At 37.9% G+C, this 18,501-nt stretch overlaps 1 protein-coding gene across 39 annotated transcripts in view; it reads left to right on the forward strand.

Annotated features, from left to right (window-relative positions):
• Positions 1-18,501, forward strand: part of ANK2 (ankyrin 2) — a 633,020-nt gene that overhangs the window by 578,079 nt on the left and 36,440 nt on the right. For 27 of the 39 annotated variants that reach the window (XM_032401030.1, XM_032401034.1, XM_032401024.1 and 24 more), the window contains 8 exons: positions 5,150-5,374; positions 6,872-6,970; positions 7,968-8,122; positions 10,535-10,746; positions 11,043-11,247; positions 13,664-13,760; positions 15,939-16,167; positions 16,968-17,093. In XM_032401030.1, coding sequence (XP_032256921.1) covers positions 5,150-5,374; positions 6,872-6,970; positions 7,968-8,122; positions 10,535-10,746; positions 11,043-11,247; positions 13,664-13,760; positions 15,939-16,167; positions 16,968-17,093 — 1,348 coding nt within the window. The remainder of the gene's footprint in view (positions 1-5,149; positions 5,375-6,871; positions 6,971-7,967; positions 8,123-10,534; positions 10,747-11,042; positions 11,248-13,663; positions 13,761-15,938; positions 16,168-16,967; positions 17,094-18,501) is intronic. The other 12 variants (XM_032401027.1, XM_032401031.1, XM_032401032.1 and 9 more) reach the window with 1 other exon arrangement.

The following is an 18,501-nucleotide window of genomic DNA, read 5'->3' on the forward strand; positions in this document are numbered from 1 at the left end:
AATTTTGGGGTGGAGGACATGGTCCTCAAAAGACCAGAATCATTGTTTTCTGCTGCCTCCTCTGAAGCATGTACCTGTTTAGCTAATCAAATTGTGTATTTGCAGGCAAATCCTCTGCGTAATAATGGCGGACGGCTTTTGCTTTTTATTCTTTTTAAATTGTGATAACACTGTATTCTCACAATTTAGAAAACTTCAATAAGAATTTCTATTTTGCATGATTGCTGAATTTCATTTGGAGAGTAAGATATGCAATTAAAGCTGAGTATAGTCTGTGATAAATTTTGTCTGTACAGTCGTCAGTCAGTGTTGAGTGCAACGTGTCCACATTTTCTCCAAAACTGTTCGTTGACTGTTTTAACCATACAGCAAAAATAATATATCTTTCTTGGAGTAAAAGCAGTTTATTTTCCAAATAAAAATTCTTACAGAGCATCTGACAGTCATGACACATTTCAGTATGTTCCCTAAGCTTAGTTAACAGGAAAGGGCACATAGAATTTTAACACCAGATCGCCGTAGAGTTTATTTAGCCGAGGTCTCTCATTTAGTGGATGAGAAAATTAAAACTTTAAGGCAGGAAGTGACTTGCTTGAGGTTACAGCAATAATTCAAGACAGAGATCAATTTAATGATAGATGGCATCCAGGAAAGAGCATGGTACTTGCTGCATTTTGTGCTCTGTGATAATAGTACCTTTATAGCTTATTTAAATAGTGAAGTTCATAAACTAATAAAAACTCCACCATCACATTAAACTGCTTTAGCAAAGTTCCCGGTTTATTTTAGATACCCAATAAAAGTTAGTTTCTCTCTTTTTTAGGTGTTGTAATGCACTATAATTTTTAAGAGATTCAAAATACATAAAATCATCTGGGTGTAGGGAAAGGAAAATGATGGGAACAAGCATTTATTGAATTCTAGATGCTTTACCCACACATGGTTTAAGCCTCACTGCAACCTCAGTGGTAATATTACGATTCTCCCTCATCGACAGACTAGGCTTCAGTCTTCAAGCTCACAAGCAGCAGAGCTGAGCTTCAGTCCATACATATATCATCTCCCCTGTACATATTTAATTACATGTTTTTACTTTAATTCCTTTCATCTCCAAATGTTTGCAGGTTTATCTTGTCCCAGTTTTAATCTCCTGAAAATATGAGAAAATCATATTTACTTAATCATCTCTAGTATGTGAGCTGATTCATCTCATGACTCATAGCTTCCAGCCTTTCACTTTTTCCTGTGGTACAAAAAAGTAAATGGTCTCTTACAGTCTGTTTTTTACATCGCAGAATAACTTTACTAATTCTACCACCTATCCAAATAGTGAGACCTTCTGATATTCTGGTATTTTTAATGAAAGTGTTCAAGTGCTTACCCAGTTGTATATTATAAACTATTGGGATTAACTAGCATGTTTTATCTAAAAGACTTTTCATCAGGACTTGAATCATTATTTCTCTTATTCCTTCTTATTTGAAACAAAGAATTCTTTTAGTGTACAATTCTGCATATTCAGCTTTTTTGTTGTTATTCTGCAATTACATTATTTGAGTTTGATTTCTGTAGAGTATTTTCTTGCTGAATTTATAAACATTTTTATCAATTTTGACAATTAATATTCAGTTCTTCTAACCTTTCTGTTTCTCTCTTGACCTCTTTCTCTTTTTCTTTCCTCTCAACTCTCCTGCCTCTGACTCTCTCTCACTCCCTCTTTCTCCTCTCCCTCTCCATCTCCCTTCCCCTCACTCGACTCTCCCTTCTTCTCTGGCTGAAGACAATTCCCTCACCAGAACTTATCACTTTTGTTAGTCTGTTAGTTCCTTTAGTTAGTTGAGAAAGACACAAAGGCTTGTTTTCCTTGGATATGTAATTTTTCTTTTCTCTGAATTGCACATATTGGCACCTTACTTTTCCCCATTTGCTGTGGTTGGGTGCAGTATTTAAATATTACTTTCCAGTTCTATAGGATGCCAAGACACTTAGAGTTAAATATATCTACTTGCAGATTCAGTCTTTAAGTTCTTTTATTTTGATTTTCCAATCTTTGGTCTTTCTTCATGAAATTTTCACCCCTGATAAAATTGTTTCCTGTGTTATATTCGAACTCTTGATTTTTGGTTGCTCCCATTTTCTACTAATCATCTATCAGGGGGAAATAAACATATCGGGTCTCTTAGTTGGGAGCAGGAAAAGACCTGTCGAGGGATATTTAACATTGAGTATAGTCCTTCCCAACTATTTTGCTATTTTATGAGCTGAAATATCGGAGTCTAGTAATTTGAATGAGTTCTGACTGGATTGGTTGTCCAGAGACCAAACCATTAAATTACCTTCAATTTTGCTGCCTTTTCTCTTTATTAGATATAAATATATACTACTTCTTACAACTTGCTCTTCTCATTCTTCCATTCATTCACTTATTCAACAATTATTTATTGACTACCTACTATGTGCTCCATGTACATTGTGCTAGGCACTGGGGGGACATAGGAAGAACAAGGTCACTGCCAGTATGGTACTTACGTGGCTCCTGTTTGTGGTTATAATTCACTTCTGATTGACCAGGAAATGAAGTGATTCTGAGTAAGTAAAACCATCATGTGAAACCTGGGGCTTAGACTGTGTGCTGCTTGGCAGGAGCAATGATGTTTTCAATTTCAGTGTCCTCAGTTCCATGCAGGGCGCCCACCAATAGGAGGGTAACAAACATTGCATGCTTCTCAGGCATGGAAATGGAAATTGTGGAGTAAATGAGAACAAAAGAGGATTTCAAAAGGAACAGTCAATGACACAAAATCAGAGAAAGTAATCAAACGTGTAGTTATTGAAACATTGTTACAGCTAAGAACATAGCTACTGTCATTCACCTTTTTAGAAGATGCACCCCTAGAAGACATTCTCCATATTTTTCTAGTTGGGGACATCATATAGGCCATAAGTCATCACTGGAATAAATATAGTGGAAACACAGTAGCATGTAATGTAAGTGTGAAAGTTCCCTAAATGCCTTCGAAAGGTAGAAAGACTGGTAAAATTGAGTACGTGTATTATAATAATTTCTTATGAGTTTGAGTCCCTGTTCTGTTCATCAGTGGTGACGGTAATCAAAAGATGAAAAAAACAATTAGGGAAAGTCAGAAATATTGCAGTGTATCTAGAGAAACACTGGTTGAAACTTAGTAGCTTTGCCCCTAGTTTTTATAAAAATTGACATTAATAGCATGGTCAAATAAAAATAAATAAAATGGAGAAGAAACTTCTGTATTCATCTAGAAGTGTTATCAGTTTTTTTTCCATTCTTTTGAGCAATACTACATTTTAAAACACAAATAGAAAAGATTTTTTTTAAGAATTCATACTTGGACTAGTAATAAGAAAAGCAGCCAACCTTTTTTCATTGTTTTTTTTTTTCAATAAAGACCAGAAACATCCATTCTTGAGTATTGAACAATTGATTATACTCCCCACTTTTTGCCCTCTACTAAAAACTTGGAGGGCTGGGTGTGAATGGTAGTTCTGGGCTGGCTCCTGCATGGGGGAAGGACGGTGACAGATCTACTTGTGGTCCCATTCTGCATGATGGGCTTCAGACAGGCACTCCAGCTCCTCTGCATCCATTTTTATTACTAGCAGTAGGATTTCTGTTTAATAGCATGCTTAACGAATTCAGTGTCCTGCTATGAAGAAGATGTTAACGTATTTTTCATCACTTGTCTAAAAATAACATCAGTGTATTGTGTTTCCTATAACTTACCTGGATAAAATATCTTTCACATGTTTTAAATGTTGTCATGGATGCAACATCTAGACATGGTGAAGCTGATGTAGTTCTTGTGCTGGTTAAGCTAGAAGTAGATCCATAATACACCTGTATGTTGCTTTCCTCTTTGTTTTGGTATATAAAATCTTGCAAATGTGAGAAAATTGGGAAAGACAGTAATGTCATCTGTATAAGGGTGTACACACTGTTTGTGTCTTTGTGTATCTGTGTACAGCACTTGGATTGCCTGGTTTAATTTTCGCTCCTTGTGGAAGTGAGTGCCTCCAAGACTTAAATGAGTGTTAGGACTATCAGAGTGACAAGAAGTCGAACTAAACTGTATCAGGATCCATTAAGACCATCACGCAGGAAATAACCTGGAAGTTTAAAACTAATCCTTTCTCTTGGTACACTTAAACAGTCACTTGGATTATAATTCTTTTATGCATGAACAATTAACTTAGTAAAAGAGCAAAATAATAGCCAGATAGAAGTCTTTACATTTCTAAATTTTTAGCTGTGATTTTCCACATGCAGTTCACTATAATTTGGGGAAAATCATGAGGCACAGATCTCTTCTATCAGCATGAGCCCAGGGTTTCTTTCTTCAAAACACAGAGTGGAGGGGATTTATAATCTTATTTCCTGCCCACCCCATCTTTGCTTCAGTTAGACCGGTATGGCAGAGAGCTTCCTACTTAGGAACTGAAAAAGTACATGTCAACCAGTAAATTGATTCTATCCAAAACATTTAATTTTTTGCTTCTCCTTCTTTAGAATGCAGTAAGTTAAAAACCTGCATCCTGGGTAAGATGATGTTGGAGCAGGATGCATGTACATGTGTTTGATCTTGGGAGAAGGCCTATGAATCTTTTTATTTTAAGTCATAGAATTATATTAAAATGGGTTGGACAAGATGTAATTTTGAAAAGTCAGATTGGATTAACTTAGAAAAACTGCAATTTGTTCTTTTCTCTCTACTCTATCCTGACATTATTTCAGCATGTGGATTTTTCAGGACACACCCAGACAGAAGCAGAAGTCTTTGCATTTATAATGGAAGAAGACTCATCAGTGTTCATCATATAATTTCATTCCATTTTCTAAGTCAATTGGACAGATTTTTAATTTACAGTTTGTATTTAATATCACCGATGTCAACAAAAAACAGCCAAATTCTTTAGTTACAGATCAAAATAATGCAAGAACTAAAACAATGACAAAAACAGAAATAAAGTAAATAACTTTTAAGGACAAATATTTTGCCCCCATGCAAATAAATTAAAAAGAACAAAGCAGTATGAGAAAAAGTTAACTTGACAAAGCTTGTTTATCTGCTTCTAGTATTTCAAGACGCAGCTGATCTTCTATTTTAATTTTTAGTTTCCTGGTTAGTTTTATGGTGGATGCTCGAGGTGGCGCTATGCGAGGATGCAGACACAATGGGCTCCGTATCATTATTCCACCTCGGAAATGTACGGCCCCAACTCGAGTCACCTGCCGCCTGGTCAAACGCCATAGACTGGCAACAATGCCTCCAATGGTGGAAGGAGAAGGCCTGGCCAGTCGCCTGATCGAAGTTGGACCTTCTGGTGCTCAGTTCCTTGGGTAAGGGTTTCTGATAAACCTCCCGCTTAGTCACCGATGAGCTTGTGTCCTCTACATGAAATCCCTAGGATGGAATGAAGAAAGGTACGTCGGTAACGTCGTGAAAGAAGATTGGCCCCTGTGAAATTAGTTAAAAATTGGAAGTAGCACCTCGGTGCTTGACTCTAGTCACATGCTTCTTATTTTAAGGCATGAATGAGTTCAACATTCAGGTGAATTAGGATTCCTTCTCTTTGGATATGACGATAGCTGCTAGGCTCCCAACGTGAATGATTGTGTTTTAGCCAATGGTAGGTACTTTTTTTTTTTAATCCTGAGACTCACATGGTAAAGGCATAAAGAAAAAACACTACTCTATTCCAAACCTAAATTTAAAGTCCTGTGTAGTTATGAAACAGAATGATTATCTTTGGAAAGCAGTGTTGTCTTTATAGGATATCCAAAAATTTACTCCATGTGACTTGTCGTTTCTGTTATCAAAATTGCTATCTTGAGTCTTAAAATTACACCAGCAGTCTCTTTAGTTGTAGTTTTTATTAAGACGACAAAACCAAGACTAACTTCTGCCATGCTCATTTTAGCAATTTTGAGCGGAGGTTAGCATTTCTTCTTCCGCTTGTACGGCTGTTGTTACATATGAAGTGGTGTCTCAATATGCCAAGAAATGACTAGCTGCCTCTGAAAACTGACAAAAGGATGAAGTTTTGGAGGGGGGCAAGTTTCAAAATATTTTGAAACAAATCAATTGTATTTAAGTCTTTTCATATCAAGTCTCTGTGCTCAAAAATTGGAAGTCCTATTTATCATGTACTCTTTGCTGCTGTTGTTTGGGGGAGAGGATTTGCTTTAGAACTTGGGGAAACGTTCTAAAGCCTTGTAATTTGGAGCAAATGATTAACAGGTTGCTGCAAATTATGTTCGCACCTGAAAAGGGGTGTCTGAAATTCTCCAATTATAGAAGCCACCTCCCATATCCTCCTAAATGGCCAGAGATTTAGGAGCCTGTGAAGTTCTGGGTTGCGTCAGAAATGCCATTATGGTTGGAATAAATTGCCCAATGATCCCTTTCATCTTCTGTACCAGGCCCCTTTCCCTCCTTTATGTTCAGGTAGTTTTAGGCTTTTTAAGAAACTCCACATCTGTTGAGGAATATTCATGAAAACATCTGCCCTCTCTGCAGAGTCAGAGTTTTTATTATATTCCCAACAGCTTTGTCTTTCCTGTGGAGCATATTTTTGTTGTTGTTTATTTTTTTGGCTCATGCCCTGGCAGTGAACGTTAAGTAGGGACAGATCCAACACCTAAGTGTCTCCTTCCACGCGCCTCCATTGTACACTCTGGGTCTCAGTTCCTTGCTCTTTGTGACCAATGGAGGGGGCAGAACCAAACGCAGTGTGAAACCACACTTCACCCTGTTGATCAGCCGGGGTTCTGTGGAAAACAATACCTGAAGCTTACTTATGTTCTTTCTTTCACTGCTGCTTTGGATGTACTCAGTAAACTTCACCTGCCAACGGCCCCTCCCCCACTTAATGAGGGAGAAAGTTTGGTCAGCCGCATCCTTCAGCTGGGGCCTCCTGGAACCAAATTCCTTGGGTAGGAGTGACTTAAAACAAATTGATGGCTGCTGGCCCCCATTCTTCTCCTCCTTCTGCAATATGATTTCTCTTTTTGTCATTGTGCCCATGACATGTCCCTCCCTATGATTTAAATTCTGTATAACCTATCTTTAGTGGACCATTTCTGACCCTTGTGGTATGTGACTTTTTATTTTTGAGTGACGTTTTTTATATCTTTTCCCTTAAAGTGCTGTGACCTTCATTTTCGTTTAAAGCATGAGATCTGCCTAGTTGTACTACGTGCTAGTTATTATGATGTTGTTATGATAGATTTGAAGTCTGTGTCAAAGCAACCTGGACTGAAAAACCAGAAGCCTCCATAAATTTTGAAAGTGAATGCGACCTGAAATCGTCAGGGCAGTGCATGTTCTGGATCCTGAGTCTAGTAGGCATGGGACACAATTGGGCTGTTTGCTGAGGTGCTGCTCAGTTAGGGCACGCTGTGTCCACATGCCTATTATTCCCTTGATTGAAAAGAAAATATGCAAAAAACCATGAGCGCATGTCTCTTTAGTTCCCGAGTAGTTAACTTTTCTGACATCTTTTTGTTTACAACACATCCAATTACGCAACATATGAGCCATTTTCCTTCTCAACCCATTTTGTCATTTGCACCTTGTAGAAAATGTTTTAGGAGATTGGCACACATCATGGATATGCATGCACATTTCTTTTGGTTAAATGTGTTATACTTACATTGATCAAAGGAGAAGTTCCAGAATGCCACATGCACTCCCAGGGAAACATTATTTGGCTTAAGGTAGCAGCATGTCCCTTAAGGATTGGTGCCCCCGAGGTGGAGTGCTCCTGTGTGACCATCTGCTAGCCGATGGGCTCTAGAGGACAGCCCGCTATGCCACTGTCCCGGGAAAGAGAACAATTTCCAGGTCACTTTGCAACAGACAGAGTCAAGGTGCTTGTCTTGCTGTTGGTTAGATCTCGTCCACACTGAATGTTCTGCCTTACCGTGTCAGGCCCGTGATCGTGGAGATCCCTCATTTCGCTGCCCTTCGAGGAAAGGAGCGGGAACTGGTGGTCCTACGCAGTGAGAACGGGGACAGCTGGAAAGAGCATTACTGTGAATACACTGAAGACGAGTTGAATGAAATCCTTAATGGCATGGATGAAGGTACTTCATATGAAGGGTTTTAAAAGAATTCTAAAGTGGAAGCATTAAAATTATCTATTTCTTTTTTTTAAGATTTTATTTATTTATTTGAGAGAGAGAATGAGAGAGAGAGAAAGCATGAGATGGTCCGAGGGAGAAGCAGACTCCCCGCTGAGCAGGGAGCCCCATGCGGGACTTGATCCTGGGACTCCAGAATCATGACCTGAGCCGAAGGCAGTCGCTTAACCAACTGAGCCACCCAGGCACCCAAAATGATCTACTTCTTTCTTATGACCTAAGGGTGTGTCTATGTGTGTGGGGCGGGGAGGGGAGGTGGGCTTGGGTATGTGTGGTCCTTGTGTTATTTTACTGCATTAGAGGATAATATGACCTCCTGTTTAAACTTTCTATTAAAGAGATAGGAAAATTAAGTTCACTCAAACATCTACATATAATTCAAACAAGGCATTAGCTGGGGTAGAATTTTATATACTCTCCTACACATAGAGTTAAGGAATTTATTTTTTTTGTTGCGGCTTTGATGTCTGTAAATCCCAAATCCAGCTTGGGCCATCTAGCCATAGGTTGAAATATCTCAGTGTGACTGGAGGGAATTGGCTCATTCTCTGGCCTCCTTAGGCTGCATAAAAACGAAGTCCCAGTCCTAATACCAGGAGATGGGTTCCACTTTATTTTTTTTTAAAGATTTTATTTATTTATTTGAGAGCGAGAGAGAGAAAATGAATAAGCAGTGAGGAGGGGCAGAGACAGAGGGAGAAGCAGGCTTCCCGCTGAGCAGGGAGCCCAATGTGGGACTCGATCCCAGGACCCTGGGATCATGACTTGAGCCGAAGGCAGACACTTGACTGACTGAGCCACCCAGGCACCCCATGGTTCCACTTTAAGTAACTACACAAATATGGCAAGTTCTTTGCCTAAGTGCCAAGAGCGTACCAAATTTTGTACAGAACTGGACACGCAGTGGTGTGGCTACTTATCATGTTTCCCAACCTTGCAGACTGCTGCCAGAAGCTTCGGGCGTGGCTTGCGGATAGTAGGTGTAGCCGGACAGCAGCAGCTTTAGTATTTCTTTCTGCATCCTGCTGAGGTGGAATAAGAATAGAGGCCAGGCTCACCCTATCCAAGGGGTAGATGGAAAAAGAAATTATGCCCTCTAGATGCATAGGTCAGTATTTTCCAAGCAAGATAAAAAGAACAGGATTCTTCCTGATAAAGCTTGTTCCCTGCAATATTTAGCTGCTTCTGCTTCTTGGAGCCATTTCTTTTGCCTGCATTTAGGTTTAGGATACTTTCCTCTGAGATAGTTACCTGTCATTAACACTGCCATAAACACTGCATCTTGTCCTTGACGAGTTCTGGTATAACTCTCTGTGTATAAAGCCTGTTTTAAAATAAAGAATCAGATTTTTGCATTTTTGTGTTCTCTATGCTTGGAAATGCATTCTTTTGTAAGTACGTTCTAGTGTTTGTCGGCGCATCAGTTTTCAGTTATGTATGATCAGATCCTGGGACTTCTGGCTTTTGCTCTCTAGTTATATTCAATTGTCAAGAAAAATATAGTTGCTGTTCCTGTCTCTAGAATGGATTGCAAATGATTTCCAAAAATAAACAACTTTCCGTGATCCCTGAAAATTCAGTGATCACCTTAGTGCAGATTTTCTGCCTTTTAAGCCAGTCTGATTTTTGTGTTGCTCTGCATATCTACACTAATGCGATTTACAAAGAGCCACTTATCCTATCTTCCTGACAGTAGATGATATGGTTGGTCAGTTAATGGTTTCAGGGAAATACTCAAACCCTGAATTTATAATCACTGTTTTGTTTTTTTAATATGTGACTCTTTCAGAGACAACCATGTCACTAGAATAAACACACAAAGACAAACCTTACCCTTACAGGACAGATTTTATTCCTGCACTATTGCCCTGAGAACTGAAAGGGCCATATTTCTTCTTAAAACCGCAATAACTGGTTGTTGAGCTAACTTTGAAATTTGTGAAGAAAAGAGGTCCAGAAGCGATTTCCTGTACCTCATGTGAACCAAGAATAGGATAGGTTCATTTCCACTCCGGGTTTGCCCTCAAAACCCCTCATTTACAAAGGCAGGCTGCCCTGCACTCCTTCTTCTGGAACTGGATGCTTTCCTTTCACAGTGCCCTGGAAAGACCTAGTTTCCACGGAGAAATAAAACGTGCAGACTAAATGCTGATAGGTCTTGAAAGACTGCAATTTTTTTTTTTTCTGGTGTTGTTAGGATTGGGAGTCTTGCTTTTTAAATTTTCCTACTATTTAAAAAAAAAAAAGGGTGTTTTGCTTCCACACTTATTTACTATTAACTCTGCCATGGAGTTTGCTAGAATGCTTTTGGAAGGAAATCTTTGCTGTATGAAGATGGGTCATTTCTTGTCTCAGTGCTGGATAGCCCGGAAGACCTAGAAAAGAAGCGAATCTGCCGCATCATCACCCGTGACTTCCCACAGTACTTTGCAGTGGTGTCTCGCATCAAACAGGACAGCAACCTGATTGGCCCAGAGGGAGGCGTGCTGAGCAGCACTGTGGTGCCCCAGGTGCAGGCCGTCTTTCCAGAGGGGGCGCTAACCAAGAGGATCCGTGTGGGCCTACAGGTATGCCCATGTTGGATACAAGTTAACCTAACATGGATTTTTACTCTAGTGATTCAAAATCAGCTTTTCAGGTGGGAAATACATGGTTAATGTGTCAAATTATCCCCAGGTGAGTAAGAGCTGCCCTTAGAGATTGTAGGTCTCCTAAAGTTTTATATGAGGGCTTAGTACTAAACTTATAATTGCCATATTTGAAGTCACCAAACTGATTTATGAGCTAAAAAGCAACTCATTGAGTAAGAAATTTGACATAAATATAGATATATTGTTAATGTTACTATTTTTTTCTTGAAAAGGCTCAACCTATGCACAGTGAGCTGGTTAAGAAGATTCTAGGCAACAAAGCTACCTTCAGCCCTATAGTCACTTTGGAACCTAGAAGAAGAAAATTCCACAAACCAATTACCATGACCATTCCTGTCCCCAAAGCTTCAAGTGATGTCATGTTGAATGGTTTTGGGGGAGATGCACCAACCTTGAGATTACTATGCAGCATAACAGGTGAGTCCCATATGACTATGTTAGTAGAAAGTTCTGAAAGGAGAAACAGATCATTGTAAATATTAAATTACCTTCGTCATCAGATGCCTGTGAGGTTATATGCATTAATTCAGGAAAAGCATCCTACTTAACTAGGCAAGTGAAAGGTGAAAGGAAATTAATATTTATCAAATACAGCTTGTATGCCAAACTATTAGACCCTTTATATGTATTATCATTTCTGTCTTTATAGTGGTCCTGTGAGGAAGTGTTAACCCTATTTACTGAAAAGGAAGCCAAGGCTGAACGAAGTTCTATAACTTGCCTGAAATCATACCATAAATATTTGGCAGAGTTGGAATTCAAACCCAAATTTACATGCCTCAAAACCCAAGTTTCAAGCCTTCATTGAAGACTTTATTTTATATTTTTCATGTAAGACTTCATCTTATATGAAAAATAAATAGCATCTTGAATAATTATACCCAGTAGTTCAAACATCTGTCTAGGAACTGGTTTGTCTTTATCATCGATCTGTTGAACTAACTTTGGAAAAACAAAGTAAAGGTTTTTAATGATTAACTGAATTTTGGTCTTTTCAATTAGAAGTTGTAATAGCTTTCAGACAACTACCATACTCCAGAAAGACATTCCCAGAACGTTGGTTTTTTTCTGCTCAATCATACCACCACAAATGGTGAGAGGAAAAAATCTGCACAAATAACCTGTGTTAGGACTACATCATTGCACTAATTTCCCTATTTCACAATAACTACGTGTTGTTGGCATTCAGTAAATATACTGCTGTCAATAGGAATAATCACCATCCCTGGTTGTTTAGGTATTGTTAGAATTTTTTTTCCTTTCTCCTCCATATTGAAAGGAATGTTCACCCTTATTTTGTTCTCTAATTCTCCCTTCTTATTAGTGTTTTTTTCTGTACTTATGATAGCAGACCATTGACACCTTACCCCATAAATTTAATAATATGACAAAGATTTAAAATACACAGACTACAATGAGTATGAAAGGAAATCTTACACTTCACTTATGATCACTTTCCCAATTATCCATTTCTGATTGTTACCAGCATTCCTGGGTGTCATTCCCAGAATTTTTTTCCATGGGTATACGATTAACGTTTTATAATGTGCAACATAATGGCATGGGAGCAAAAGAAGGAAGACTGAAAAATGTCTGTGGAACACCTGCCCTTGTAGATGATCAAATGAAGATACCGCCTGGGCCTAGACGCCATCTAATCTAGTTATTCCAGCCATAGATCTTCTGATAGGTTTGCACTAAACAATTCCTTAAATTTATTTGTTAATTAAAAAAAAAACCATGTTAACCAGAGTTTTGGATTTTTGTGTTTTGCTCTGTTATATGGTTCTGCTAAGAATTCCTATTTTAGAGGCCTGCTAGAATAAGTTTCCATGAACTTTCTTTGATAACTCATTTCCTTCTTTAAGGAATTTTAGAGTCACAATTTTTCCTCATCTCAAACATATATTCCCCTACAATGCTTTAAGACTGTTTTATCCTTATCTATGCCAACGTAATTTCCCAGGAGAATGAAAGTCAATATCAGCCTCCATGGTGATCTTTCTGTGCAGAGGCCATCCTTCAGCACTCATTCACTCACCTTGCAGTATTACTGAGCTCTTAATATTTTCCAACCATTTTTTTTTTGCCAACCTTGAACTGCAAATTGAGAGGAAATTTTATTTCTTAAAAATATTTCCAGAAAATATGAAGTTCAGGAACAAAAGATTATTTGGATTTTTGTTTATTTCCAGAAAATATGAAGTTCAGGAACAAAAGATTATTTGGATTTTTGTTATTTTAACAAAGTATTCAGCTCCTTGGTTGATCGAAGTAGCTTCTAAAATCATCAGCATTTTAAATTTAAAATGATCTTCAAAGCCTAGCAATTACAATAAAAGCTTCAGAGTATCAGTCAGATCTTAACAACAGAGAACAAACTGAGGGTTGCTGGAGGGGAGGTGGGTGGGGGATGGGCTAGGTGCGTGATGGGTATTAAGGAGGGCACTTGTGATGAGCACTGGGTGTTGTATGTAAGTGATGAATCACTAAATTCTACACCTGCAACTAATACTACAGTATATGTTAACTATCTAGAATTTAAATAAAGACTTGAAACAAAAAAAAGAAAGTCAGAGACTAGAACACTTAGTAGGTAATTTGAGGCAGTTATTCAAAGAACCTCCCTTTAAGTTCCTTGAAAGGTAGTGTCTGCTGTTTGTTTTCAGTGTGTCATTTTTTAGCATGTGGTTTTTAGACATGTTTCCAGTATGTCATTCTGAGGGGTGGATGGGATGATATGGGTGAACACAGCCAGAACCACAAAGACTTTATTTTACAATTCAAAGCCTGGAGTTTTGCCTGATTTTTTTAAACAATCATATTATTTCAGGTGGAACCACTCCTGCACAATGGGAAGATATTACAGGAACTACGCCATTAACATTTGTCAATGAATGTGTTTCCTTTACAACCAATGTGTCTGCCAGGTATGGTTATGCAGCCCAGAAAAGCCCACTATGATATTGCCCCTCCCCATTGTCTTTTGTTTTGTTTCTTATGTTCTTTAAAAGTGAATCTTTTTGGTTTGCTTTTACACATCATCTGCATTTACTTTCATATTTTAAACTGGACTCGCTAGCAAATGTAATAGTGATGAGACAATAAAGGACAACCAGTCAGATTAAAATCTAAGAAAAAGAAGGGATTGTGACCCTGACTCTGGTTTTAGTAGCCATCACTGATTTTTCCAGTCCCAAAGGTCTTAGGAAAGATAAATTTCCTGCTGTCAAAAAATAGCCTGAACTACTTTTTCCAACAGAGTAATAAAAACACAAAGCCCACCACCATGACTTGCTTAAATGGTTTCAAGGTTTCCATGACTCTTATGCATTCTAACACATGTGCATATTACCCATCTATTACCCAATTACATATCACACATCTTCTAAAAGCTGAAGCTATCTAGTTTTGTGTCATGCACACACAACTCAGTTGATTACCATTAGTTCCCATTTGCACTGGGATTAAGGGATTGCTAAGCATGTCCCATTTAATTTGATTACTACAACAACTGTGTGACTTAAATAGAACAGGAGGTATTGTGGCCATTTTACAGATGAGAAAACTAAAGTTGAGAGTGGTTAAAACTTAAATTTATATTCAAGGGGAAAAGAAAAAGTAGAAATTCATGAATAAGTCAGTAATGGTACGGGGCAGTACCTGGGTGTGGTGTGGCACGTGTTTGTCCTTTCAGCCGCTCAGGCTCAGCTACTGAGTCTCGGGCTCTGTGAGCCAGTGCGATCTGCCACTCAGGCATCTACACTCTAATGCAAGACATGGCAAGTTTTGCATGAGAGGTACCCCCAGAGGTATTAAAGAATTCAGCGGAGGGTATTTGCATCGGAATAGAGAGGATGTTTGAGAAGAGGTGACTTAAGAGACATGTAGGAAACTTATAGGCAGAATAAAAGTGGAAGAGAGAGGTAACATGAGCCAAGATGCCAAGATAGAATGCAGCAGGGTACTGGGGGAGAGCAACAGTGATCCATTTAGTCTGTAATGCAGAAGTAATGCAGGATTGTGCATTGTTTATGGAAAGCCTCGTGGGATAGACCGAGAAGTCGGTATTGTAAGTGTACTTAATACCAATGAATTTTACACTTAAAAATGGTCAAAATAGTAAACTTTGCATATATTTTACTAAAAGCCAATAAAAAAAGTGAGATGGATCAAGAACTTAAAGAAAAGAGAGGCTAAGACAGTAGGGCAATCTCAGGAATGTTGAAAGATTGTGGGAAATGAGTCAAGAGAAGGAGGGTGGGTGATCATTGGTGGGGAAAGGTTTCAGAGCAAGAGGATGTGAACCAACCTTTGAAAATGTATACATAGCAAATTGAAAAAATGTCCAGGGTGGCCTCTACTTTCTCAGTGAAGTTAGCTTTCTTAAGGCCTCAGGTGAGGAGGGAGCTCAAGGAGTGTCATAAAGGTTTAGCGAAGTTACTCTACTGAATACCGTGATATCTGAGGAAGAAGTTACCAGGCAACAGACTCAGCTGAGGCTAGAACTCATAAATTGGTCACAAATCCAATGATTTCTTCTAGGGATATATTCAGCGATATTTAGAAGTTCTGGAGCAAAAGCAATTTTTTAAAAATGGTATTATTTCCCCTTGGTGACTAGAGAGGTTGTTGGAAAAGAATGATGAAGAAAACCTGAGTAGATTTTATTGAAAAGAGTTTCAGGAAATGAAACAAAGAGGAGAGGGAATCAAGGAAAATAGAAACTCTCATTCAGTGAGATACTTGTCATAATATCCAATACTGAGCTTACATGCTAGAAGATTCTAAAGCACTTAGATATAGTTCAGAAGACTCAATACTCAGAAGAGTCTCCAAGGAAGAAAATTACAAATACAGCATTTGATAGTTGATCTTAAACACCTAATCTTTCTCTTTTCCCCACATTCCCTTCTTCCTTCCCATCTATCCTTTTATCTTTCCTCCTTTCACTTTCTTCCTCTTTCCTTTAGTTTCTCTCATCTCCTTCTCTCCCTTTTTCCAAGAAACATTTAATGACTATTTTGACCATATTGAAGGGACTGTTGTTTTTTAATTCAACTGGTATACTTTAAATTTCAGATAACTGATCTTATTCCATTTTGTAGGTTCTGGCTGATAGATTGTCGACAAATCCAGGAATCTGTTACCTTTGCATCACAAGTGTATAGAGAAATTATCTGTGTACCGTATATGGCCAAATTTGTTGTGTTTGCCAAATCACACGACCCCATTGAAGCCAGGTTGAGATGTTTCTGCATGACTGATGATAAAGTGGATAAGACCCTAGAACAACAAGAAAACTTTGCTGAGGTGGCCAGAAGCAGGGATGTAGAGGTACTGTTATTTACAAAAATAATTTATGTTAATCTGTTGTTTATACCCTTACTAGTAGATTATATTTAAAATAGTATTTAATAAATAGAGCCATTAAAAAAGAAAAAGAACAGTCCACATTTTGATCAGTTAGTAGGTCAAGGTCCAAAGTCTGCCATTTTTGCCAGTTTGGATATAGGGATAGTCTCAGTGTACGTGAGGTGGTAAAAGGACTCTCTTAAAATTATCTTGGGAAAAATTATGAGTTATTGGTAAAGTATGTAAGTGACTGTAATAGTTTAGATATCTTTATCTTTCCTTGTCGTTTTTATTATTTTTAATACTAAAGGAAATAGTTGGGAAGTATATCCTTTGTGTAAATGTGAATGTACCATATCCAGGGCTTTTCTGCATTATTTATTCTTATTTCAGAATTTTCTATCTGTGGGCCTTTGGATATTAAAGTCAAGTAACCTGACTCATTACGATGTCAAAAATTACCCAATCAAAAATTTAAATTTAGGACTTAAAGAGATACTGGGTTTTTTTTGGGGGGGGAGGGTAACATGAAACAGTGTTAGAAATGAAAACATTAACATTAAATGCCACCGTGCATTTGAAGATTCTTGTACCAGTAAGAAGAGGGAGTATTAGCGCATGCTTTGTCACAGATAAGACAAAATGTCAGTCAGCAATGTAAAGATTATGTATGTATATTTTAAGAATTTTGATGTTCCAAGTAGTACCACCACTTTTTATGTAAATAATAAGTAATAATTATAGCTATTATGTTCTGTGTTATTTTTCTCTGTTTTTACCAGGTACTAGAAGGAAAACCCATCTATGTTGATTGTTTTGGCAACCTGGTGCCATTAACCAAGAGTGGCCAACATCATATCTTCAGTTTTTTTGCCTTCAAAGAAAACCGACTTCCTCTCTTTGTCAAGGTAATAAGACATGGGCTTTTGTAATGCATTTTACTTAAGATCAAGTAAGGATTTGACTTCCTTTAGTAGGAGACAGTTTTGCTTTTCAGTCATTACAGTAATTTTTTAAAACCATGTCTGTGAAATTTTAAAGTCCTATAAAACTGTTTTTATTTTTGAAGTTCAAATTCAACCTTCATTTTATAACTTATAGACTATGGTTAAGGCTGAGAATTAGGACAAATAGCCAGTTCATTAATTAGAAAAACTGGTTACTTTTTTCCCCAAATTTTACAAGTCTCTCTCTCTTTTTTTACTATCATTTCTTTTAAATATTTATGCTTACATTTTAAAAATTTATGAATTTCATTAATGTGGAGACCAAAAGAGTTCTAAGTGACGACTTTTTGTAATAAAAGCTCTCAAGGGACCCAGGATCTCACTTAATCTAGTAAGAGATTATCCCAGATAGAGCTGTGAACTGCGTATATTTTCATAAATTCATCCAACAAACATTTATGGAGATACTTCAGTACACCGTGAATTTGTTGTCTCTGTTTAAGAATATTAATTCAACTTAGGAATTTGGCAGCGATATATACACATTTCTTATAGATTCCAATTCTAAAAAGGGACAAAAATGTGTGATGGCGAGATTCATGAAATGAAAAGGAAGTAATAATTCTGTGCTCTATTTCTCCATCCACTCATTTTTTTTTCTTGCTTCTCAGAGTGTATTTCACTAATCTAGAAGTCCTAATGCTCAATCCTCACAAGATAGAAGCTGGTCTCCAATAGTTTTCACTACACCGACTTCAGACTACTAATTCCCAGTTTGTCACCAATGACTCATTTTAATCCCTTATGACTTTCCAAGCATATGTCAGTAAACCTCTCAAGTTTTTTAAAGTCTGTTAAGCTTTCCCAAGATCTGAGTCCTTTGTTGTGCCATTTCTGGTTTGATTGTTTTATCTGATTAAAGATAGGTTCTTAGAGACCACCACATTAAACTGTAACTGCTGAGGGTAATGGGTCCATTTAACACAAATGGCTGTATAATTAAGCTAATACTTGATATTGTTGATGTGCAAAAGTCATTTTTTTTTTTTAAAGATTTTCTTTATTTGACAGAGACAGACACAGCGAGAGAGGGAACACAAGCAGGGGGAGTGGGAGAGGGAGAAGCAGGCTTCCCGCCGAGCAGGGAGCCCGATGCCGGGCTCGATCCCAGGACCCTGAGATCATGACCTGAGCGGAAGGCAGACGCTTAATGACTGAGTCACCCAGGCGCCCGCAAAAGTCATTCTACAAACAACCAAATACAGAAATGAGCAAAGGACTCAGACATTTCTCCAAAGAAGGCAAACTGGTGGCCAATAAGCATATGAAAAGATGCTCAACAGCTTAAGGAAATTCAGATTCAAATCAC

Source organism: Phoca vitulina, unplaced genomic scaffold (assembly GCF_004348235.1).
Source record: "Phoca vitulina isolate PV1807 unplaced genomic scaffold, GSC_HSeal_1.0 scaffold3, whole genome shotgun sequence".
Taxonomy (NCBI): domain Eukaryota; kingdom Metazoa; phylum Chordata; class Mammalia; order Carnivora; family Phocidae; genus Phoca; species Phoca vitulina.